Below are 24,495 nucleotides of genomic sequence, written 5' to 3' on the forward strand. Positions count from 1 at the left end.
GGGTTGTCTGCGTGGGCCCTCAAGAACTGGATGGTCTGGTTAGGAGCCATCTCTGAGCACAGGAGGGCTGAGACCAGGCCCAAGAGCAGGGTGGAGGGGGAGGCAGAAGGGTGGGGCAAGGAGCTGTTCTTCAGTGGGATATCCTGCGGCTATGGCTCTCAGTGAGGCACATACGTGCTCAGACGAGCACCTCCACCCTTCTCAGGGGCACAGGAGGTCTGATGCACCGGGAGGCTTTGTTATTGTGAGGCCAGCTTCCTCCTCAAGGCTTAGCTCCCCCCTACTTCCTGCAAAAACCTGTCTTTGTGTGCTCAGCAGGTGCTGGACCCAGGATGGAGATTTGCCTATGTCAGGGGGCTCGGGGGGACCAGAAACCTCACACCTCCTGGACTGCAGCCCCTCCGGGGACACTACCCAGAGGCAGGCACAGCAGAACCTGTGATGGAGAGAGATGCAGTTCAGCTTTCTTCAGTGAGTTTGAAAACAATGCTTAGGGATCCCCAAGCCTGGATTCTATCTTGTGGGGAAACATCATTTTTGTGCAAGAAGTCTAAAAGTCGGAAACTTGAACCCAAGGAAACTAATTCAGGGCTTGGCTATTGGGGGAGGGGTCTGAAGTTCTGATTGTGCTTTTTAATTAGACCTGGGATTAGAGGAGGCCCTGGGGAAGGGTGGGGAGAGTGTGGACGTGCTTTAAAAACTTTTAGGTTTTTATGCTCGGGGTTCTGTAAAATCAAGTAATGGTTTTATTTCAAGTCCCCAAATTAAGGTCATTTGTTCTAATTTAGGCTTTTCCAATTCAGAGTAGGATTCTGAGATACTTTTAGATGATCAGGGAAAGGCTGAGGCAGCCTCTGGGAGTGGAAAGAGCAGAGGGGCAGCCTGGCAGGAGGGTCTGAGCTACGGGGGTGTGAGTCTGGGCGGCCTTTGTGTCAGAGGGCAGGGGAGCAGGGACCCCCTTTCCCCACCCCTCTGCTGGAAGTCAGTCCTGTACTCTTAGCCTGTCTCCACCTCCAGACTCTGTCTAGCCCTCCCCGGAAGCCCAGCAGCTCCTGTATCTCCAGGGAGGCATGGTCCCAAGCACAGCTCAGAGTCCCCTGCTTGGGACTGCACCTCCCATGCTCAGACTCTGTCTTGGGGCAACTTCCACACCCTGGGGTCCTCTTGTCTCTGGTGGCCCAGGCCTCCCCCAGACTCTGCCCTCCCTGCGTCGGTCAGCTCTGCTGGCTGCCAAGACTGCAGTTTATCCAACGAAAGGGTAAGGCGAGACCTGCAGCCAGGTGTCAGGGCTCAGGGGTCGGGGTGCAGAGTGGGGCCTTGAGGTCAGGAAATTCCTTCCGGACTCTGGCAGGTTCAGGGCACCCAGGCAAACCTGAACAACGGGACTGGCACAGACCAAGGCTTCCAGCAGAACGGGTAGCTCTCAAGACTTCCGGGTGGCCCTTGGGGGGACCCAAGGGAGGCTTCCTCGAGTCCCTGCAATCATGGCTGCCATCTGCTGGTCTCTGAACACCCCCACCATCTTCTACTCCATGTTTCTTAACCTCTATTGTGCCAGGGACCCCTTGAGGGTGCTGTGCGGCCTAAAACGAAGCCCTTTTCCAGAATGTTTTCAACGCATGAAATAAAATACACAGAATTACAAAGGGAACCAATTACAGTGAATCGGTTAATATTATTATTAAATAATAAACTGCGATGGAGTAATATGTGCGCTTCTTAACAAATCAGAAATAAGACCTAGTGGAGGCTTTAAGCAGGCCCATGGGCTCTCACAGTGGCTCAGCGGTAAAGAATCTGCCTGCAATGCAGGAGACATGGTTTTTTTCCCAGGGTCAGAAAGATCCCCTGGAGGAGAGGAAGGTGACCCACTCCAGTATGCCTGCCTGGAGAATCCTATGGACGGAGGAGCCTGGTGGGCTACAGTCCATAGGGCTGCACAGAGCCAGACATGACTGAAGTGACTTAGCGTGCACATACAATTCTGAAGTAGTGACGAGCAAAACCATTGTCTGCAACAACTCTTCCGTCATAGAAAAGGGGCAGTGATTTCCACCGGTAACAAAGTCACAGGTAATAGTACATGGGGTTTGTCCACATTTATACTGAATGTAACACTAAATTTCAGCTAGAGGGTAGTGCAAACAACAGCATCCTTTTTTTTCTCACCCAACTTCATGGCTGCCTTAAACTCAACCTGCAAACTCCAGGCTAAGAACCCTGCCTTTTACCTGGTGCCCTACCTCATAGTATCTGCTTTTCTCACTCCTTGCCACCAGGCTCCTCTCTGTGCCCCTCTGCCCCTCAGCATCAGGTACTGGACCTCCTTCACCACCCATCTCCCCCACTTTCCAGGGGCTCAAACAGGCTGGTTGAGGTCTGAACCCAGACTGTGCCCTGAGCAAGCTGAGTGTTGGGCCACACCCCTCAGGCCTGTACTTGCCCAGGAGTCAGCAATAGAGACATCTGTGGTTTAATGGGTGGGAGGGGGATCTTACCTGTCTGAAGCTAGGTCCTGGAGGGACACACCATAGTGAGTGGCAGCCGGTGGATAAAACAGGGCAGCAGTCTTTGCTCCTGGGGGGTTGGTGGAAGGAGAGATCACCAGTTACAGAAGAGTTGACATCAGGTGGGCTCATTAGTTACCAAGGAAACTGATAGGGGGGCAGGCCCCTCACCGCCCTCTTGATGAGAATTGTCAACAGCTGGGGCCTGGAGCAAGTACATAGGAAGGTCAATCACATGCCTAAGACCTACATGACGGAGAAGGCAATGGCAACCCACTCCAGCACTCTTGCCTGGAAAATCCCATGGACGGAGGGGCCTGGTGGGCTGCAGTCCATGGAGTCGCTAGGAGTCGGACATGACTGAGCGACTTCACTTTATTTTTTCACTTTCATGCATTGGAGAAGGAAATGGCAACCCACTCCAGTGTTCTTGCCTGGAGAATCCCAGGGATGGGGAAGCATGGTGGGCTGCCGTCTATGGGGTTGCACAGAGTCGGACACGACTGAAGCGACTTAGCAGCAGCAGCAGCAGCAAGACCTACATGAAGTAGGCACTGGTCAGGCAGGGAATGTACAGAGAGCAAGAGCTCCACCATGTTGAGTGGCTTGACCATACAGAGAGTTTGCAAAGCAGCAGCAATGAACAAAGGAGATGGAGCAGAGAGCAGGTGGGAGGGCAGGAGTGTGTCCAGATGTGTAAGTCCAGATGTGTGCGTGGATGGCACTGACATAAAGATGGGGGTTGGTGCCTATCACTTTGTGTTCAGCAGCGTTTTTTAAAAATCCCAATGCCTAGGCCACACCCTCGGCCAACTAAAGCCGTCTCTGGGGTTGGGCTCCAGGTGTCGTAATTTATTAAACTCCCAAGTGACTCCAGCGTGCACTGGGGGCTGGGTGTGAAGGCAGAAGACAGAGAACTGGGTGGGAAGAGAGAGAAAAGAGGCCCTAGAAGTCTCACAGAGGCACATCTGTGTGCTCAGCCCAGAGCCGGAACCGGACCAAGCAGGGAAGGGAAGACAGGACAGAGGACTGGGGGACCCTGCAATTTTTGCTGAGTTTGAGGACCCTAATGTGGAAGGTGCCAGCCAACACCAGCCCCTAACTCTGGCTGCCTGAAATTGCTAGCATCTCCTGGGATTAGCTGGTTTTGCAAAAGGAGAGAATGAGCACCTTCCCCACCAACGCACTCACTGCTCTGCAAAGAACTAACCCCCGTGGCTCCTAAAGGTAGGGGAGCTGGGGCCCCTGGAGGCTGTGGGGCTGGCGTGCTTGGCTACAAGCTCCCATGCCAGCTCACTTCCCCACTCTGGGAAAGGGGCTGTGGTCCGCATACCTGCCTTTCCTTCTGTTGTTCCTATGCCGCCTCCCGGAGAGTCTGGGTAGGGGCTCTGCCACAAAATGGCCTGTGACAAGACCTGCCTGGGCCGCAGAGAGAGAAGGGAAGGCTTGGTAACCACCCTAAGCCTCAGCAACCAGGTGCAAGACACGGGGGCTGGCACTGCCAAGGCCTGCCAAGCTCCGGGCACTGTGCAGGTGACTCACTGAGTCACTCTTGTCAATTCAGTCATCGGAGCCAATGAGGCTGGCACCACTGTCTCCATTTTATAGGCAAGAAAGGAGGCTCAGAAGGTAGGAGCTGCCCGAAGTCACAAAGTTCCACGCGGCGGTGCAGGCCTGGGTGATCCCGTCGTGCTCTGGTGATGATGCACATGTTTGCACTGTCCAAAATGTGCAGCTCCAGGCGCGACAGCCCCTGTTAGCCCGGGGCCCTGACGCTGGGGTAGCTTGCTAGTGTCCTCTATGCACTTCCTTATGAATAGAGCAGTTTTAGCGCCTCATTCTAGGGCTGAGGAAACTGAGCCTCAGAGATGCTGCTTGTTCCTTCCCAGGCGCTTATGGATAGGAGCAGCGTTGGGCAGACGCGAAAGGAAATTCGGTGTTGACAGTTTCCGGATTCTGCTCCCAAAGCTGACATGTCTACTGTCACATCAAAAGACAAATCCGATTTCAATGCAGGATTTTCATTCAAAAGTCTTCCAGTGCTACTCATGCCACGCTCGGATAAAGGAGGGTTTGTGGGGTGGTCAGTGGGCACACACCCAGACACACGATGTATCCAGAATCACTCTTCACTAAGAACATCTCTAGCTAATTGTAGGGTTCCATCCTGTCGTCTACACCTGTGCGCTCTGAGCAGTCAGAAATCGCTCCGGACTGTCCTAAGTCAAAATGTGTACCTTCCTCCCTTCCTCTCGCCCTCGGAAAAATGCTTCACTCCATGGGGAACAGCTAAGAATTGTGGTTGCTGCTGCTGCTGCTAAGTCGCTTCAGTCGTGAGCGACCCCAGAGACGGCAGCCCACCAGGCTCCCTGCTCCCTGGGATTGTGGTTAAGATCAGCTAAAAAAAATGTTTTTTAATAGTCTTTTTTACCCTTTTATTTCCTTTTTAATCCCCATTCCCCACTCTCATGACCTTCTTCCCCACAGGAGGCTCTTCTAATATATTTAAGGTGTGTAGCTTCATATGTATGCATTTTTGTAAACATGCACTGTTTAGAAGATTTTTCTTAAACAGATACAGAACAATTTTTTTACTATGTATTCGGCTGCACTGAGTCTTAGTCGTGTCGTGCGGGGCCTCAGCTGTGGCAGGCACACTCTTCACTGCGGTGTGCAGGCTTCTTTACTTGTGGCGCACAGGCTCAGTTGCCCTGCGGCACATGGGCTCTTAATTCCCCAACCAGGGATCGAACCCATGTGCCCTGCATTGGAAGACAGATTCCTAACCGCTGGACCACCAGGGAAGTCCCCAGCTAAAAATTTTGAAGAAGAAAATTGTTTTTCCTGCTGTTCCAGCAGATCACCAAAAGATCAGAACAAGTATGTAGTAATTCCTAGGGTAGATCGAGCCTTTCTGTGTGCCCCAAGTAGAGTGCTCAACTAGAAAATGTCACAGGCGCTAAGGAGTGAGTTTCATGTTTGTTTGTTTTTTTGACTGAGATACAATTGACATGACATTATATTGTTTTCATGACATAACATTATATGATACAACACAATGTTTCAATATTTGTATATATTGCAAAATGATCACCAGATCAGTCTAGTTACCATCCATTACCACACATAGTTACAAGTCTTTTTCTTGTGATGAGAACTTTTAAGATCTAGTTTCTTAGCAACTTTCAAATATACAATACAGTATTATTAACCATCTGAACCCTACATCGCAGGTCTTAGCTATTTTACAACTGGAAGTTTCTATTTTTTGACTACATTCACCCAATTCACTCACTCTAAATTTCGTTAAGTCCAGTAGCAAATTCTTGCTTTTGATGGGCTTCTGTGTGTGCCCAAGGTATGTGAAATACAGGACCACCCACTCGAAGGGTTTTTTTTTTTAACACCCACATGCCCTTCTAGAGTGTGTGGTCAGTTCTCTAGTTAAAGGTTTGTTTTTTTGGCCTTACTTATGTTTTCCATGACTTTTTGTTTCCTGAACCTCTCTCACACCTATTAACTGGCCCCGACTCCCTCAACAGAAGCCTCCAGCTAAAGCGGGGGAAGGGACCACTCTCAGAGGGGTGACCTTGCCCGGGGCAGCCGCTGTGAGTGGTGCCAGCTCAGGGCGTGGCACACTGCTGTAGCTGTTTGATGAAGGCATGGCACCAGGATGAGGATGAAGCTGAAGACTCCTGGGCCGGACTCACTGAAATGACCCACACGGATCAGCAGGAATGGAACGTGGGCTCAGAGGGGACAGCCCTGAGCGCCTGGGCCAGCAGGACCAGGAGGTGTCAAACCCAGGAACAGAAGACAGTCCCACACAGCTGTGTACTGGGGCCTAAACTCTCCCCACCTGCCCTGCCCCGCCCCACTTGGCCAGCACAGGCTGCATAGAAGAGAACTCAGTGGGAGCGCCCAGAAGGGAAGTGAGGGTGGAGAGAGCACCAGAGACAGAGGTCGGCCACAGAGACATTGACAGACCACCAGGTCAATTGACTGTCTCCCAGTGGGCAGGTACATGCCAGGTTGGGGGAGGAATGGATGGCACTCCTGAGCCCAGGGCAGCTAGAAGAGCGGAGCAACACTGCTGCTATATGATACAAGGAGCTTCTCATTTATGGTCTCTCCCTCAGGCTAAGGGAAGGAAGGAGGGCCCTATCCTATCAGGGTTTGCCTGGAATCCAGCAGATTCCTGGTGAGGGAGGGTCCAGGTGAGCGGTTGGCCGGGTGCCTGCAGGAACGTGTTCACTGAGACACTTAATATTCCCCTGGAAACAGGTGCAGGGAGTTTCCCAGGAGTCTCTGGGTAACCAGAGAGTCCTGGCCAGCCCCAGGATGAGGAAACTGATCCCCAGGAGTAGACAGGATGGGAATGGCATTACTGTGCTGTCTGCTAGGCCAGGCTGGAGGGCAGGAAGGCCTGCCTCCCTCCCTGGATGCTGGGTGCTGTGGCCAGAATCCCAGAAATGCAGGACCATGAGGCTTTTCTTACAAGGACTTTTACAGCTTCTCTGCAGAGGACAGGAATTCTGGAACTCGGGAGACCTGTAGGTGAAGTCGTCATCAGGGCCCTGTGGACAGTGTCATGATGCTGGTTGGTCACCATCCCTCGACAAGTGCAGTTACATGTGTGCTGAGGGCCCACTGTCGAGACGTTTCTGACTCCTGCGTGATCTAACATCAAACATCATCCCCCTGCCTCCCTGGCCCCTGGCTGCGCAGATGCCCAAGCCTTCTTTCTCATCCCAGGGGAGCTCTCAGGCCTCCCCCTTCCTATGTCCCTGGTGCTCCCCCATGAGTGAGGGGCCTGGAAAGCTTTTCCCACCTCCAGCCACACCAGCAAAGTGTGAAGAGCAGAGAGCAAATCAGTGTAGCGCTGTGGGCGAGGGCTCCGGGTACCACAAGGCGCACGACACCTTCGGATCTCCCTGGCATGGCAAGTGGGATGGTGGGGGGGATGGGTATGATCGTCCATAAACTCTTAGGCCGGGTTAAACAGAGGGTGGCTTGGGCCGGTCCAGGAGAAACATGGAGGCTGAATAGGCGGTTGGCACCACAGCCCACCCAGGGCACGGGCCATGTCTCCATGAGCAGCCCCTGGGGTAGGGTGAGAAGTTAAAGAACAGTGTCTACAGGTGAAGTGAGAGGGATGACCTCCTGGCCGGTATTGGGGCTGGAGGAACATACACTGTCCACTGGCTACCGTGGCCGCTGGGGGTGGCGTGGAGGGACGACACACGTGGGCTCCGTAACACTTCCCTGCTCTGCTTTGTTGGAGAGAACCGCATCTCTCAGGCCCCCCCACCTCTGGCTCCCAGGTAGGCTTGGCCACTGCGAGACACCTGAGGAAGACGGGAGATCAGGGAGGGGAGTGGTGGGCGTTCGTGCCCTGTGTTCTGTTCCCCGTGGCATCTCTGCTGGCAGCCATGTCCCCACGGAGGCTCCAGCTCCCTCGCCCCGCTGTGAGCCCCCTCTCCCTGGGCACCCTGGGGGCAGCTCCAGCCTCTGGAATCCCTCTGTCCTCCCAGCCTCGGATGTGGTGCCCTGCTGTTGCTAATCTCTGGATGCCTCAGACAGGCTTCCACTACCTGTCACCAGTCCCTATGTCATTTGGAAAATCTAGATCAGCATTTTCCCCTTTAATGGATAGCTGGATCACTTGACTGAGTAGGTCTGGAGCACTTCTAACAGGCTCCAGGTGACCCTGATGTGCTTGGTCCTTGGACCACACTTTGAGAATCGAGGACCAGGGAGGCTTTTGCATTACTGAGACAACGTGCCAGCCACTCTGCTGGGCATTAGGTCACGACAGTGAAACAAATAACCTGTTTGCAGTCTAGAGAGGGAGACAGACACAATCAGATGAAGTAAACAACACCACTGCTAAGTGCTTCAGGAAATGGACAGGAGGCTGTGAACACTCAGACTCCAGGATGCCTTCCTTGACACCTGGAAGAGATGGTGTTTGAGCTGAGACCCAGAGAAGGGGCAGAGGAAGATTCCAGAGCAGCGAGTGAGCAGGGGCTGGGTGACCACAGGACTGTGTGTAGTCTGTGGTCTGAGAGGCCAGCCCAGAGAGGCGAGAGTGCAGGGGCGGTGGGCGGGCCCAGAGGCTCAGGTCACCAGGCACCAAGCTGGCTCCTCCTCAGCAGGAGGATCTGCAGCTGAACTTGACCGCCTCCCTGATCAGAACTCCCCTTCCCCCAAGACCTGAACCTAACTTCCAGGAAGGTCTCCAGGTGCTGGCAGCTGGCGCTCTCAGACACTTCCCTGCTCGGCTGGCAGCCACACCCAGACTGCCTGGCGCCTGAGCTTGGCTGCTAGTTCTCGAAGCAAGGTTGTTGTGGAGATTGCGTTCAAAAGGGACAGTAGCAGGGGAGGCAGGTCTTTGCCTAGGCATACAGTCCCCTGTGAGGACGGCCTGACCTGTACAAGCAGACGCTGAGTGGGGGACGGCACACCTCTTCTTGCTGATTCTTGGTTTAGTTTCCCCAATAAAACCCCCCTCTTATCCCTATACACTCGGTGACGTTTGTAGTATTTTCCTGACCACCTCGCCACATTCAGTCTTTATCTATGACTTTAGAGCAACGGAAGCCATCGAAGGGTTAAGCATAGGATTATCTGATGGAATCCGTGTTTCCAAACACCTTTAGGGTTGCAGCAGGAAGAATGGGTTGTAACAAGATGGGCAGGAGAAAGGGGGAGGCCTTGGAGAGAGGAGCTGTGTGTGTGTCTGTTCTGTTGTTAACTCAGGGGACCCCGGGGCCACAGAAGCACCAGGAGCCAGTGGGTGTTACTGAGCCCTGAGTTCAGCCTCAGCACTGGGAGAGGAGGAAAGTTAGGTCCGTCTCTGAGGGCATGTGCACTAACCAGGGTGGGAACTGGTGGGACTGGTCCTCAAAGACCCCCACCCTGTCTGACCCTGCACTGAGCTTCTTCCTCCAGCCTCCTGCGTCACCATGGTGAGCCTGTAATGAGGGGCCTGGGGAGGACACGCATCTCAACCATGAGCTGGCACCTGTTGGTAGGCATCGCCTGCCCTGGCCGCCCGAATCTGGGGCTCTCGGGAGCTGTTTGTAAAGACTTGGGGGCAAGGAAGAGGACAGGGCATATCTCTCCACTCCAGGGCTCCTCAAATCTTGGCACTGTGCCCCAGGACACAGTGACCGCATAGGACGTCCCTGGAAGCAGCGCAGATGCCCTGGAGGCAGAGTGCATGGCCCCCATCTGCTCCAGCTCCACGGCTCTCACTCTGCTCCTACTGTGAGTGTGGCCCTCCGCCTCTGACACTCACTCGCTTCAGGCCGGGCCTGCAGCCTGGGGAAGCTCCCAGGTTTCTACCAGCTTTGTGGGGGTTTTGTTTCTTTTTCCCTATTTACACTTCAATGAAAAAGTTTATGATCAAAAAGCAACAAACAAAAATTGCCTTATGATCTGATCTCCCCTCAGCTGCGTTATATTCTGGCACATCTTCTCAGCTTCTGCGTCTGTGACCTCAGGTGCCCAGCCTTGGTCCTGCACAGGATGGTTGTGAAGGGGTGATGGGTAATGTGGGCAGACATGAGAGGGTGCCCTGTGGAAAGGCTGAGTATAGGCCACAGACAACCCCGACCTGGGGGGTCTTAGGCGAGGCAGAAGCTGTGTTTGATGAGCTCGGGGAAAAAGAAATTTGGCCAGAGGGAAGGGCGAAGTCCAAGAGCCAGAGCCTAGCAATCTCTTCGGTAATATACACATACACACACATTCAAACAGACACATGCTCTCAGACTCCCTGCATGCACACACACACACTTGCACACATTCACACATGCATACTGCCATCTTCAGGGACCTGTGTCTGAGGGACCCGAGGCGCCGAGCGGCTGGGCATGTGCACGCCCAGCTCCGCTACTTAAAGGTGGGGACGGACCCTGTGACTCTCAGTCGCCATAACTGTGACACTCTCTCCTTTGTGCTTCACTGGACGCAGCGCAGCCACCACCCCCAAGAACAGCTCCAGGCTGGGTCCACGCTGGACACAGGAGCAGACAGCCGGCAGACCAGGAAGGGGTGCTAAGGATGGGGGAAAGCTGGAAGGCCGGGCACAGCTAACGTCCTGAACTCCTGGTGCCCTTGATTTCTCTGTGGGCTTGAGAAAGGACCAGCCCACCTCAGGATGAACCCTCCTTCAGGGCCAAGAGCCCCGCTGGGCCCGGTGCAGGAATCCAGCTGCCTGGCCACCCCAGCCTCCTCCAGCAGGTGGGACAGCTCCCGGAGCAGCGCCTCCAGCCTGGGCCACCCTCCGTCCATCAGCCCCACGGTAAGCCTGGGGCGAGTGTGTGCATGCAAAGCCTCCCTCCCCTCCCCTGGTGCCCTTCCTAGGGACAACAGGGGCTTTGACAGGGAGATAGAAAGGCCTGAGCTCTGCTCTGGGATGGTGGGCATGTTACTGAACCTCTCCGAACCTGTCCTACACAAAAAGACCAATAGAGGAGAGTGTGGCAAGTTTTACTTCGCCATGGAGAGCATCTGAGGAACAGAAAGGCCAGCCTTATGGGACAAAGGGCTGGAATGGCCCATCCATTTCTTTCTGGAGGTGGTAGGATGCCCCCAGAGCCTTCCAAAGAGGAAGGCTTACTCTGGGCCTCAGGATTTGTCCCAGGCCAGAGTGAGGTGTTGGTGCCTTCTCCTGCCTCCATCATCCTAGCCAGGCCCAGGGCCATCCCCCAACATCCCACAGTTAGCTGGGGAGTGATAAGCCTTCCCTCAGGGCTGTGGGATGCTGGCCTAGGTTCTGGACAGGAAGGAAAGGCTCCAGTAGCTATAGGAGCCAGGGCAGGACAGAGATGAAGCCACTCCCATTCCTGGAAAGCAGCTGTGATGGGAGGTCTGTAAGGCCCTTTGTTCTGGCCTCGTAGGATGATGACCTCCCTTCAGTGACTTGGGAGGGCTGAATTTTCTTTTTATTTTTTAAAATTTATTTTTAACCACACAGCATGCAAGATCCTAGTTCCTTGACCAAGAATCGAACCTGTGCCCCCTGCAGTGGAAACACGAATTCCTTAACCACTGGACCACCAGAGAATTCCCCATAAATTCTCTGTTTTAAAAAACATTATTATTTTTTAATTCATTCATTAATTTGACTGCGCCTCCACACGTACAAGGGGACTGGAATACATTTGCTAACTGTCTCAGGTGTTTGAGATGGGGCCCCTACAGAAGGGAGGAACCCACCTAGGAGAGGGCTCTGCCTTCTCTAGGAAACATGGAGCCACTCCAGCCATGTCCCTGCTTGCCAAACGTGTGTCTGTCTGTCCTGTCAGCCTCCAACAGGTAATCTTAGCATACTTCTAGAAGACTTTTGCCTCTGGGCCATAGGAGCTTGCGCTCAACTTTAGGGAGACCCATGTTTCCATTCCAGCTCAGCTGCCTGCAAGCTGTGTGAGCAAATGGTTTTGCCACTCTAAGCCTTCTGCCCCACTGGGAACCCTAACTCTTCTTCTCAGGACTATTTGGAAGTGATGAGGTCATGGGATGCCCTTATTTCTCTGTCTCTCCACAGGCAGTCAGGGCTCAGGCTGCTGCCTGGGTCCCCTTCCCCACGGTTGATGTTCCAGACCACGCCCACTACACCCTGGGCACGGTGATCCTGCTGGTGGGACTTACGGGGATGCTGGGAAATCTGACGGTCATCTATACCTTCTGCAGGTGCCCAGTTGGCAGGGTGGGAGCCTGGGCACTGAGGGCAGTCAGCCAGGAAGAGATGGGGCAGAACACAGGACTGAAATTCTGGTGCCAACTCTGCCAGGGCACTGTTGAGCCTAGCCTTCAAAGCCAGGAAAGGAGCCCAAAAGTAGTCCAGAGCAACTTGAGTGGCATATCCGATTGGGCCCCAGGTGCACCCCCTACGCCCTGTGAAGGACACACACACATCTCTGCCTGTTCGCTCTGCCCTCTGTTCACCTCCACCATCACCTGCCCCGGTGGGCATTTTCCCTTGACTCAAAGAGCAGTCCTGGTATAGGGATCCTGAGCCTTCCAGTCCTTTAGCAGCCAGCCTTCCCACCACCCTTGGCTTCCTTCTCTACCTGCCCCACTCACCAGCTGAATGGCTGAGATGGGCATGTGGAGGCGTGAATAACCCTTAGCTGAAATGACTTTAAGCAGATTACTTATCTCCTTTGAGTCAACTTTTCTTATCTGCAAAATGGAGTTGTCACTTACTTCATGGAGTCAATGTGACGATTAAGTAAGTTTTTGTGTGTGTGGTGCCCAGCAAATGAGTGAATCCTGACTGTGCCACTTACTGAGTCTTGTGATCACAAGCTGCCTCACGGGTGGAAGCTTCAGTGTTCTTACTGCAAAGTGAAGGAGGGGGATAGACACACAGATGGATGATTGTAAGAGACAGGGTTCGTGGAAGTACCTGACCCGTGGACACCATCATCAGCTCCTCTCCCCTTTGCCAGCCCTGAGGGTGAGGACTGCAAAGATGCTGGGAGAGGAGGACGAGAGAGGCATGAGTTGCTGCCTTGCAGGGTCTCACTTCTCTGCCCATGATGCCAGGCTCCAGAACTGTTTGGCTGGTACTTGCTGGGCAGCGGGATGGTCTGTGACCCAGCAGCTCATGCTTCAGTGCAAGCACACATGTGTGCATGGGTATGCATGCATGTGCACATGTGTTTGAGGGAAGCTCCCCAGAAGAAGCTCCTCCTGACAGCATCTGACCCCTCCCAGGAGCAGAGGCCTCAGGACACCTGCCAACATGTTCATTATCAACCTCGCAGTCAGCGACTTCCTCATGTCCTTCACTCAGGCCCCCGTCTTCTTCGCCAGCAGCCTCTATAAGCAGTGGCTCTTTGGAGAAGCAGGTAGACACTTGGAATTCCCTTCTGCTGGGGGGAGGAGGAGGTTTGGGGCAGGGGATGTCCACAGTGGAGGGTGGCCCAGATGAGACGGTGATATGCTCTTCCTGGGCCATGGGTGGGTAGCACCCTGCTCAGACTCACGAGTTGGCAAGAGGCTTCCACGAGCCTCTGTCAGATGCAGGCAGGCAGGGTGAGAGGAACACAGGCCTGTTTTCCTTGAGAGGCCAGTGCTGGAGCTAAGTACACACCATCCACACACCCTCCTTGCCCTCGGGTATCTGATCGGCTCCCTGCCAAGCACTGAGGTCAGGGAGTTATGCCCACAGGCTGTGAATTCTATGCCTTCTGTGGGGCTCTCTTTGGCATCACCTCCATGATTACCCTGACGGCCATCGCCCTGGACCGCTACCTGGTGATCACACGCCCACTGGCCACCGTCGGGATGGTGTCCAAGAGGCGGGCCGCGCTTGTCCTGCTGGGCGTCTGGCTCTATGCCCTAGCTTGGAGCCTGCCGCCCTTCTTTGGCTGGAGTAAGTGAGCTCAGGGAACCAGGGGACGGGAAGATAATTTGGGAGGGGCATGTTCAAGGGACAGGTAGGTGGACTTGGGTCCCCAAGCTGGCAGGAGGGGCCAGGGGACTGCTGAAGCCTCAGGCAAATGGACATTCAGGGGACATGACTAGCAGCAGGGGGCTGTACTGAGGCTGTACCGTCAGCGATCAGAGGCTAACCTGGGCTCCCTTCCCCATACACAGAAGGGAAGACCACATGGTTCCTGACTGGCAGGAAGTGACAGGTACATCTGATGCTGAGTTTGCAATACATCAGACAGGCAAGGGTTGGGATATGAGGCCTCAGCAGGTAGAAGGGTTAGCAGCAGGCACCTACCCTTCTAAGGAGGGACCAGGAAGCTGGCTTAAGTCTGAGGGAGTAAGACCCTGGGGCTGTGGTGAGGTCTATCTTCCAAACTGGTAAGATTGGGCAGCAGTGGGCTTCATGAGCTATCTTCTAGTAGCACCAGCTTGGAAAACTCCCTTCTACGTGCCCAGTTTCTTTGCTCTGCTGCACAGGGCCGGGGCCGGGGCCAGGGCCAGTGTTTGAGAAGCTCAGCCTCCACATCCAAAGCTCCTGCTGGATCAGGAGCCTGGGTCAGCACTGCCCTGGAGGCTGAGCGCCCTGCCCCTGGTTCCCAGGTGCCTATGTGCCCGAAGGCCTGCTGACCTCTTGCTCCTGGGACTACGTGAGCTTCACGCCGTCCGTCCGCGCCTACACCATGCTGCTCTTCTGTTTCGTGTTCTTCCTCCCCTTGCTCATCATCATTTACTGCTACATCTTCATCTTCAAGGCCATCCGAGAGACGGGCCAGTAAGAGCTGGGCGCAAAGGAGGGGTTTGATGGGAGGAGGACTGTGCCCCTTCACCAGGGCTTCCTGTGGCTCAGTCTGTATCCAGCCGCCCAGGGCACTCCCAGACTCAGATGGGCAAAGACCAGCTCAGCACATGTGCTTATGGGGTGGGTTCCCTACAGACTGGTGCAAACTCGGTGCTTCGAAAAGTCTCAGGAGATAGTCTTCTGAAGAGAGGGCTTCAGACTTGGCCAAGGGGTCTGGGGGAAAGAGAAACCACCACAGGTAGAAGCACAGGCAGGCAGCTTAGCCTGGATATCATGGGGGACTTTCCGGGTGTCAGGGCTGCTGCATGGAAAGGATGGCCAGGTCCAAGAAGGCTCCCCGATAGTAGCCATGGCCCTGGCACTCACTGCAAGCTGAGTGGGGCCAGACCCAGACTCTGCATGCTTCCTAGAGCTCTCCAGACCTTCGGGACCTGCGAGGGTGGCAGTGAGTGTCCCCGGCAGCGGCAGCGGCTACAGAATGAGTGGAAAATGGCCAAGATCGAGCTGCTGGTCATCCTTCTCTTTGTGCTCTCCTGGGCCCCCTACTCCACTGTCGCCCTGATGGGCTTTGCTGGGTGAGCAGTGGCTAAGGGGCTGGGCTGGGCTGGAAGGGTGGGAGAAGGGTGAAGGGACCCTGGGGCAGCCTCTCTCCCCCCAGTCCAAGCCCAAGCCCAAGCCAGCCATCCTCACACCTTAGGTCCAGCCTCGTAGCCTTATTCTCCCTGCTGCTGTGAGACGCCCCACCCGAGCTGGGCCTGCCTTATTCCTGGAGGGGCTAGGAGACATGCTCGGGAGTTCTGGGCCACAGTGGGTTTGGCCTGAGGGCCTACAACGGCTGTCAGGTCCTTCCAGACCCCTGGGGAGCATGCAGCCCTCCCAGAGCTTCTGGTTTCTTGTGGCTAGTGTCTGGGGACTCTTGACACCTGCACAGCATGGACACTGGCCAGACTTCATGAGCACGTGAGACAGTAGAACTGTGAATCCTTTCAGGTGTTTGGTTATGAGACCTTTTCGGGTCCCCTGTCGGGCCCTCCTTTGCAATAACTCCCAAAGGGCCAGGGGAGCAGCGGGCATCAGGGTTTGATGGGGTGTGGGGAGGGCTGGTCAGACGGCCAGAGTCATTGAGGGTGAGGGGTGGGGTTATTGGCAGCAGCACAGTCTCCAAGGAACTGTGGGACCTGTGAGACCCCCCACTCTGGCACATCTTCTCAGCACCACTCCCTCAACCGCTCCCTGGGTTCCCATTCACCTCAGATCAGAATTCTCCTTGGCATCACAGTGCATCCCCTGGGAATGACTTAGTTATGCCGCTTTGGACCAGGCTGGGCTGTGCCCTGGCAAGGCTTGGTTGGCCTAAGAAGAAGAAGGTGCCTGAGCGGGCGGGTGGGTTGTGGAGTCTCCAGGGAGGGTCAGCTGGCAGGGGGACCTCAGCTTCTCTGTCCTAGGTACGCACATATCCTGACGCCCTACATGAACTCGGTGCCAGCTGTCATTGCCAAGGCCTCTGCCATCTACAACCCCATCATTTACGCCATCACCCACCCCAAGTACAGGTGGGACCCTCCACCAGGACCCAGGCCCAGATCCCCAGGCCCACCCTCATGGGCATGGAGGGCCTGGGCCTATAAATGGGGGTGGAGGCTAGCCATCATTCCTGTCCTTTGTATCTGCATCGGATGGGAACTCTAGCTACTGAGAACAGCTCGTGACCCTGGGTGGGATCTGGAGCTGGTGTGACCCCCTCTGCTACCTCAGCTTCCTAGAGGGCTCAGCATGGGGGGACATCAGAGCTCCCTGGGCAGTGTCCAGTACTAACTGGATTTTCAAAACTGAGGCCAAGAGGCAACCAGGATGGCTGATCAGCAGTGCTGCCTGCTGCCAAGAGAGGCCCCCAGACAGTGACAGCCTGGAGAGGTTGCAGCAGGGAGAGCTCTGTTCTGCTTCCGGGCCGTGGTAGCGGCCTGGGACTGGTTCTGACCCGGAGCACTCTCTGCTGATAGAAGCCCCGCAGGGCTGGCCTCTTCCACGAGGGGGCCTTCAGTGCTTCCTTTTGCCTGGTGGTGTCAGTAACTCAGCGGCCCTGCAGAGGCCAGCTGCAGGCCTTAGTCCATAAACTCAGAGGCAGCTCAGAAGTGTTCTTGGTCTCCATTTGCAGAATTGTGGCTTGGGCCAGCCACTTGAGAGCTAAAACCAAGCATCTGGCTGAACCTGCCGCCCTAAGGCTCTGCCTCCACGTCCATGGACCCAGTGTCTGTCTGTCCATCTTCATAACCCCAGTGTCTGAATGTCCCTGACTCCCCAGTGGCTCCTGGCCCACTTTCATTTGCCCAGTGTCAGTCTGTCCACCCACCCCATCTCCTCGAATCCATCTGTCCACCCCCCTAACCTGATGTGCTGTCCTTCCAGATTGGCCATCGCCCAGCACCTGCCCTGCCTGGGGGTGCTGCTGGGCGTGTCGGGCCAGCGCACTGGCCTGTACACCAGCTACCGCTCCACCCATCGCTCCACGCTGAGTAGCCAGGCCTCGGACCTCAGCTGGATCTCTGGACGGAGGCGCCAGGCATCCCTGGGCTCTGAGAGCGAGGTGGTAAGGAGGCTGGGCCCTCACTGGCTGGCATCTCACGATCTTTCCTCAATTAGTCCAGCCTCAGGTCTCCAGGCAGGCCTGCCTCTGAGACTCAGGAACCCTCAGGAACTTGGGTCACTGGCAGGAAGAGCCCCTCACCGCCTCCACATGGCCTTCCCTCATACAATCCTCCCTGCCAGGCAGGGGCACTAGATTCAGGGAGGCAACATGTTGGCCCCAGGTCACTCAGCAGCAGGGCTGGGACTGAACATGGGTCTTCCCACTCCAGGCCAACTCTTTTCCCTACCAGCACTATCCCAGGGCCTTAGAGTCTCAGATCGAAAAGATGAGCATTTCTTCCCTAGATGGGCTGCTAGAGAGACAGGTAGGTGCGAGCTCAAGCCCATCATCCTCATTGTTAAGGCCGCTCCTCCTGGAGGAGGGAGACTTGAGGAGCTCAGAGGATACAGCGGAAGGAGCACTGGCCCTGGAGCCAGGGTACCTGTGTTCAAGTCTCACTGTGTGAGCTTATGCAGGCTACTCACCCTCTCTGAGGCTCTGTGTCCTCTCCAAAAGGGAAAGCCATCATCTCTACATACTAGATGGGGTGCGCGTGAATGACCCACCACGTTGTGGTCAGCCGTAGGAGCTACCAGTCTGCCAGCACCTACTTGGGGCCTGGAACTGTGATGCCCCCTGAGGTCCCCAAGAGAGTTCCCTGTGCCGTGGGCTCCTGTCCCAGCTCCTCCATCATTGGGCCTGCCTCACCAAGAGCTTCCACTGACCTCCTCCCACTGCCCCCATCCCTGGGGGTCTCAGTTGAAGGGGCTGAGGGAGGAGCTGTCAGAATCCCTGAACTACTGTAGCGCACATCAAGGAGTGAAGCTTATCCATTAAGAGAGGCCTAGAACCTCATGAAGACGTGCTCATCCCATGTGTTAAGAAATCACAAAAGCATGTACACACACACACACACACACACACATCCCAGCACACACACTCACAATTTGCAAGGGTTTGGTGACCAGCAGCCCTGCAAACAGTGTCATGGTCTCCACCCCAGTGAACTATTGTAGGGAGAATGGAGAAAGGCCTGGCCAGGAAGGGGGCAGAAGCAATGCTGCAAATGCCCCCCTCACCTCACAGCGACTCTCCCCCTTCCCCAGGGCTGGATGGACACAGAAGCAACAGCTGCTTGGGGGGCTGGCCAGCAGGTGAGCGGATGGTCCCCCTGCAGTCAGCGCCTGGATGATGTGGAAGCCAAGGCCCTGGCCAGGCCCCAGGGACGGGACTCAGAGGCTCCCGGGAAGGTAACTGGGTCTGACACCTGCCAACCTGTACAAAGGTGGGACAGGAGCAAGTAGCCCAGGGAGTTGTCAGGAAAGGGGGCAGGCCCAGTGACCTCTGGGAATCACCCCCTCCCTGCACCTCCCAGCTTTCCCTTGCCCACCTGGGGGTCTTGGGGGAATCTCTGACTCCAAGGTGTTCTGAGCAAGCCTGACGTGACTGCGCCTGAGAGCGTGTGTGTGTGCGTGACCTTGTCTGTGCACATACACAGCAGGTGGTGGTGGCTATATTATGATGAATGTATATCGCATGTATGTGAATGTGTGACCATGTGCCCGGCACATGCTTCTGTCCTTCTGACACCACAGGGCATGGGTTTCAGTGCTGCCCTAATGTGTCTGCTCTAAGCTGAGAATGTGACCAAGTGTGAGTGGCATGTACCTCTCTGCGACTGGAAACGGGATGTACCTAGGGGGGCGGGGCTGCAAGCTGTGTATGTGCTTGCTATGAATGCCCTGAGATTAGGACGTTGCCCAGAATACTTGTGGCTATTAAAAGAAGGCCAGCTGTCAGCCCAAGTGCCTATGGAACGGAATGTCGATGGCGATTAGAGAAGGCCGGATTCTGGAACGCTGGAAATGCCGTGTGCACAGGCCCCGCGGCTGCTTTTCCCCCTCAGCTGACAGCTCCCACTCTGCCCCTCCACTCACACCCACACAACACCCCCAGTTCCTGGGCTCTAGGGCAGCAAGACTAAGACCAGAGGCGCTTTCCTGCCTTCCTTCCTCAAGGCTGCTCCCCTGCCTGTCCCAGAGAGGGGGAGCCCTGGGCAGCTCCCTACAAGTGGGGGGCTTCTGTCTCTTCCATCGTTGCCATGCCAGGGAACACCACTCCCCAGCGGCTCCAGCCCCAGAGAGGACTCTGTCCCCAGCCCTGAGGCCAGGCATTGTGCAAGACCCCAGAGGCTGGGGCAAAGGCCAGCAGCATCCCCCAGGCTGGCCGGGCAAAGGATGAAAGGCCCTGCACCTCTCCTGGAGGGAAAACTGGCCTGGGGTGGGGCATGGGGCAGAGGGGGACAGCGCATCAGCAGTCACCTAACACGCGTGATAAGCACTGCCATCGAGGTATCAGCACACAGGGTGCTGAAAGCAGAGGCAAGGCCCCAAGGGATCCTGGGAAAGGTGAAGGTAAACGGGGATTGCCAGGTGGGATGGGGCCGAGGAGCAGGGACCGGGCGGCCCGGGCTGAGCAAACAGCCGACACAAACGCAGTGGGGCACAGGGTGTCCTGAACAGACAGACACAGAATGTCTCTCTGTGACCCTAGGAGCTGCCAAGGGACTCTAGCAGTGGGAGGTGAGGATAGAGAAGGGGCAGGAGGTGGTAGGAGCCATGGGGAGGCCCAACCAGGTGCTGGCATGAGGGGTCTCCAGTCAGGACCTTGGAGGACAGGAAGCCCTTGGAGGACTTATTGGGGCACTGAGGTGGGCTTGGTCAGCTTGGCAGAGTAGATTGGGCCTCTCCTCAGTAGCTGCAGAAGGATAGGTTGCGTGGAATGATCCAGCAGAGAGAAGATGGGAGGAAGTCAGTAGATAGGCAAGTCAGTAGATAGGCAAGTCAGTAGATAGGCAAGAAATGAGGTATTTAAGACGACAGGGAGAGAGGAGACACCCAAGCCTGGGAAAGTGGAGAATTGGTTGGTGGAGGTGAGGAGAGCTCAGTCTGGACCCCAGGAGTCCAGACCCTAGGACAGGCCAGCCTGGGGGACCGCCTGGAGGCAACCTCGGCCATTACCAGCTCCATTTTCCAGCCACATGGCCTGGAGAAGGCCCAACCGCCAGCCGGGACAAAACCTGCCCCTCCCCACCCCCACGCTACCTCCCTTTATCATGAGGTGCCCCTAAACACAGAGGGTCCCTGAGCCACTACTTCCAGTGGGACACTCTTTGGGCTAAACTGATGTCTGCTGCTTGCTTTCAGGCCAAGGGGCTGCTCCCCAACCTGGACGCCAGGATGTAGGGTGACCATCATTCCTGCCTTCCATCTGGGACACGTCCAGCTCCTTCACGTCTCCCTCACGCACACAGACCCAGCATTACCCGTGGGCTTGCAGGCTTTGGGAGCGGTCCTGTCACCCATGCCGGTCTAGATTCATGGCCCCGAACCACGAAACTCCTGCTCTGCAATGTGGGCTGCACCCACTTCTCAATCCAACAGCCTGCACCTGAGGCTCAGACGGAAGAGCGGGCGCCCAGGCCCTCCCACTGCCTGGAGTCGTCCGCCTCTCCTCGGATGCTGCGTGCTGTGATTGTCCGGGCGATGACAACAGCGATGGCTCTGTCAGACACCCCGGCTGTTTATGAGCTGCCTCTGCACCTGGGCTGGGCATTTCACTGGCACAAAAAGGACAGCACTGTGTCTCCCGCGGCCGGCACTCAAAGCCGCACACAGACCTTCACTCTCTGGAAACTTACTCCCCTCTGGCTCTCCCCGCAGAGCGCTGTTTCCACCACGGCCCACCCTCTTGTGCACACGCTCATTCTCCAGCACACGCTCCTGTGTGGATGTATTTGCATGCACACCAAGCACACACGCACACACACCGCGCCTACAGTGTGTTTTCAATCAGTAGTCCAAGTTCATCCCAGGGCTGTGTGCGCCTGGAGGGCTGCAGAAAAATAAAAAGCAGAGAAGGTCTGACAAGCAGTCTCTACCTACTGGTGCCGCCATGGGAGGGAGAGGCCCAGGGGCCTGGCCTCTGAAGCCCGCAGCAGCCTCTCTCTTCCTACTCTCCTTCTGTCCTCCACCTTGTGATTTTCAAGCCTAAAACCCCATCCCAAACTGCAAGGAGGAGCGTGGAGGAGGGGAAAGACCAGGCTTGCCCCCATCCCTACTCCCCAGTGAGCTGCTGTTATTGGAAAGCAGCTCACGCCCAGCTTGTGAGTACCAGCTGCTCTCTGGCTGGCTTCAGACCTCCCAGGGGAGGCAGATGGAGGGAGGCTGGCCTTCCCCTTTAAGAGCATCCTTTTCCTTACGCCTCCCTTTCCCCAGAGGCGGCATGGCGGGTGCCTGAGTCCAGAGAAAGAGCCTGCAACTCCAGGTACAGCTTAGCTCGGGGCTCCCTCTCCCTGTGTGGGTTCGGCTCCTTCCTTTCCCCACACTGGTCATGGCCTGCTGCTGGATCCTCTCTAGCCTGACCGGACAGATGCACCTCCCCCCACTCGGGAAAGGAGATGAAGCTGGAATGAGGGATGGATTGGATGGGACCTGGGGGAGGGGCAGGGGATGGGAGTGCTGGCCATGAGCTGCTGGACTCCTGGGCCAGGCCTGGGCAGGGAGGACAGCTGGGCATCATGACACGGAGCAGAAGAGGTGGTTAAGTGGGGGAGAGAGCACAGGTCCCTCACTGGCTTCTTCCACTTGATATTTCTGTGACCTTGGGCAAGTTACCAAATGCCCCTGTGCAGTGGGGACTCCTTCTTGCCATTCATGTCGTATGTGCTAGGCCCAGAGTGTGAGGCTGGGTGCGGGCATCTGGGAAATTACCTGCACCCAGCCCTCCTCTGAGTCCTCAGGGCCCAGCTCAGGCTAGGGCTCTCCAGGAGGGCAGAGAACAGCCAGCCCAGTTGCCTTCCCTGAGCTTTGGTTTCCAGAGCAGGGAACTAGTGGGGGCCTTGATCTACCTCCAGACTATGTCGAGCCTGAGGTCTCTTCTGAGGAAGGGCTTCTAGAGGTATCTTGGCTCGAAGACCACACTGGCAGGAGTCCCGAGGGGCCTAGGGCCCCACCTAGAGCACACTGTCTCTGGGTTACGGGCTGGCCACATCACACACATTTTCCCCTTGCTGCCCCTCTGGCCCCTTGTCCCAGCAGCTGAGCAAATGGCCTCTCCTCCCCTCCTCCCTGGCCCCTGCCATTCCGGCTCAAAGGGCACAGGGGCCTGGCGTGCGACACTGGCAGCTGGAGCTTTCCATGCTGCTGTCAAGTTTTCCAGGGCACAAATGAGACAGGAGAGCCAAGAATAACTGTTGGGCCCCCAGAGGGCCTGGAGGGTGTGGGGCCTGTCCCAGACCTGCGTCCAGACCCCGTGCGAAGGGTACCTTTCAAAAGGCAGGGCCTCCCCAGTTCCAGGCTTGAGCATCAAGAGGTACTGCCAGTACTGGGCAGAACCTGTTATCTGGCACAAATCCCCATAGGAATGAGCTCAGGCTCCAGTATGGCCTGGGTCTACCTGTGTGACCTTGGGGAAGTTAGTTAACCTCTCTCTGAGCCTTGGTTCCTGCGCCTCGCAGGATCTGAGGGGACAATGGTGTGGAGGGCCCAGAGCTGAGCTTGGCTGTGCCCAGAGCTGCTGCTATGACTACTACTGTTTTGATGGGGTTGGACAGTTCTGGGCCCTGAAGTTGTCAGTTCTCTTGGGGATAAGAGGATAAGCGGACAACTTCAGGGTCTTCTCCAGGGATCACAGGGCTACAAACACCCAAGTCACAAAGCCCTGGGCCAAGGGAACTTAGCCATGGTCTTCTGGGCAAGAGAGTGGGTACAGCAGGCAGAGAGTGTGGCTGGGCAGACCGGGCTCTCCAGAGGGCAGAGGGAGCAAGGAGAGGAGAGCAGGGAGGCAGAGCATTATCACTAACCCGCCCAGGCCCCTCTCCTGCCCCCTGGGGGGTACTGGGAGCTGGACAACCCTCCCCAGGGGCTATATTAGCTGCGTGAGTCACGGTGGACCCGCTGGGAGGCTGAGGGCGGGCGGGCACAGTATAGGGTTACAGTCCATTTATGGGCGCAGCGGAGGGCAGATATCAGTGTCGATGGCATTCGTTCCCAGCTATTCTTAGGAGCCTCTCAGGAGCTCCACACAGCCCGGCTGGGCAGCAAGGCACAGAGCAGGCAAGGCCGGGGGTCGGGGGCTGGGGCTGAGGTCTGGACTGGGGAGGCAGGGGGCACGAGGGTCCTCTCACTCCACTCTCCTCCCTTTGTCCGCAGAGGCCGCCGGCGTCAGCACCAGCATGTCTTACAGCGTGACCCTGACGGGGCCTGGGCCCTGGGGCTTCCGCCTGCAGGGCGGCAAGGACTTCAACATGCCGCTCACCATCTCCCGGGTGAGTGTGCATGGCCCGCAGCCTACCGCCCGTGGGGGCGGGGCATGCTAGAAGGAGGGTGTGTGCGTCTATCCGTCCATCTGTCTGTCCTCCCAGAGGCTCTTGGAAAGCAGAGCAGACTTTCCCGGTCTGGGGGCTGGGACTGGACCTAATCTGATCCTGCCTGCCCCAGGCCTCTGGTGTCTGCCACAGCTGTTAGCCACCTGGGTTTGCTAGCCTATTAAGAGAATGAAACATGGCAAGTGGCTGATGTTTTCAGTAGAGCAGGAAATGCTAAGTTTGCAAGCAGGCAGGTAAACAGAAAGTACAGGGCCTTCCGAAGCCCTTCTCCAGGTGTGCTGGGGTACACCCAAGCCTGGAGCATCTGCCTGGAAGTAGGCCGCTGCTTTGGGGAGAGAGCGTTCCTAGCGTGGACAGGACAGGACAGTTGACAGACTGCTGACCTTGGCTGTCCTGCAGTCAGAACTGGGCTGGGCTGATAACTGGGCTCCCACACCCACTCCATCCCAGACCCGAGATAACAGCCCTCTTCCCCTGCCTCCCTGGGCCTGCTGGGGTAACTCCCACGGGTTGGCTTCATGGAGCTGGGCCTTCCTCACCTGCTGAAGCACCTGGCCATTCACTTACAGCTGCTCTGCCTGCTTGTCTCACGTCTGGGTCCCCATGCTCATCTGGGGAAACGGACTGTGTGTCCTGCAGTGCCTGTGACCAGGGGACAGCACTGCCTGATGGGGAAGTCGGAGATCTTTGGAGATTGTCTGAGAAATCTTATTGCCCAGCTGGA

General features: G+C 56.3%; 2 protein-coding genes across 5 annotated transcripts in view; both read left to right on the forward strand.

Moving 5' to 3' along the window:
* The first annotated feature begins 10,671 nt into the window (after positions 1-10,671).
* OPN4 (opsin 4) lies at positions 10,672-20,628 on the forward strand. 2 transcript variants are annotated; one of them, XM_014483044.1, is made up of 11 exons: positions 10,672-10,815; positions 12,061-12,228; positions 13,123-13,133; positions 13,236-13,369; positions 13,693-13,896; positions 14,559-14,730; positions 15,168-15,332; positions 16,203-16,310; positions 17,164-17,344; positions 18,490-18,633; positions 20,590-20,628. In XM_014483044.1, the coding sequence occupies exons 1-11, from the start codon at positions 10,672-10,674 to the stop codon at positions 20,626-20,628; spliced, it is 1,470 nt and encodes a 489-aa protein (XP_014338530.1). The 2 variants fall into 2 exon arrangements, with proteins under 2 accessions (XP_014338530.1, XP_005910045.1); XM_005909983.1 differs by lacking the exon at positions 13,123-13,133 and having other exon boundaries at positions 12,061-12,206.
* Positions 20,629-23,340: 2,712 nt separating this feature from the next.
* The window catches only part of LDB3 (LIM domain binding 3), a 59,507-nt gene continuing 58,352 nt past the window's right edge, over positions 23,341-24,495 (forward strand). For 2 of the 3 annotated variants that reach the window (XM_070364766.1, XM_070364767.1), the window contains exons 1-2: positions 23,341-23,499; positions 23,596-23,711. In XM_070364766.1, coding sequence (XP_070220867.1) covers positions 23,619-23,711 — 93 coding nt within the window. In that variant the 5' untranslated portion in view covers positions 23,341-23,499; positions 23,596-23,618. The remainder of the gene's footprint in view (positions 23,500-23,595; positions 23,712-24,495) is intronic. The other variant, XM_070364768.1, reaches the window with a different exon arrangement.

Source organism: Bos mutus, chromosome 28 (assembly GCF_027580195.1).
Source record: "Bos mutus isolate GX-2022 chromosome 28, NWIPB_WYAK_1.1, whole genome shotgun sequence".
Classification (NCBI taxonomy): domain Eukaryota; kingdom Metazoa; phylum Chordata; class Mammalia; order Artiodactyla; family Bovidae; genus Bos; species Bos mutus.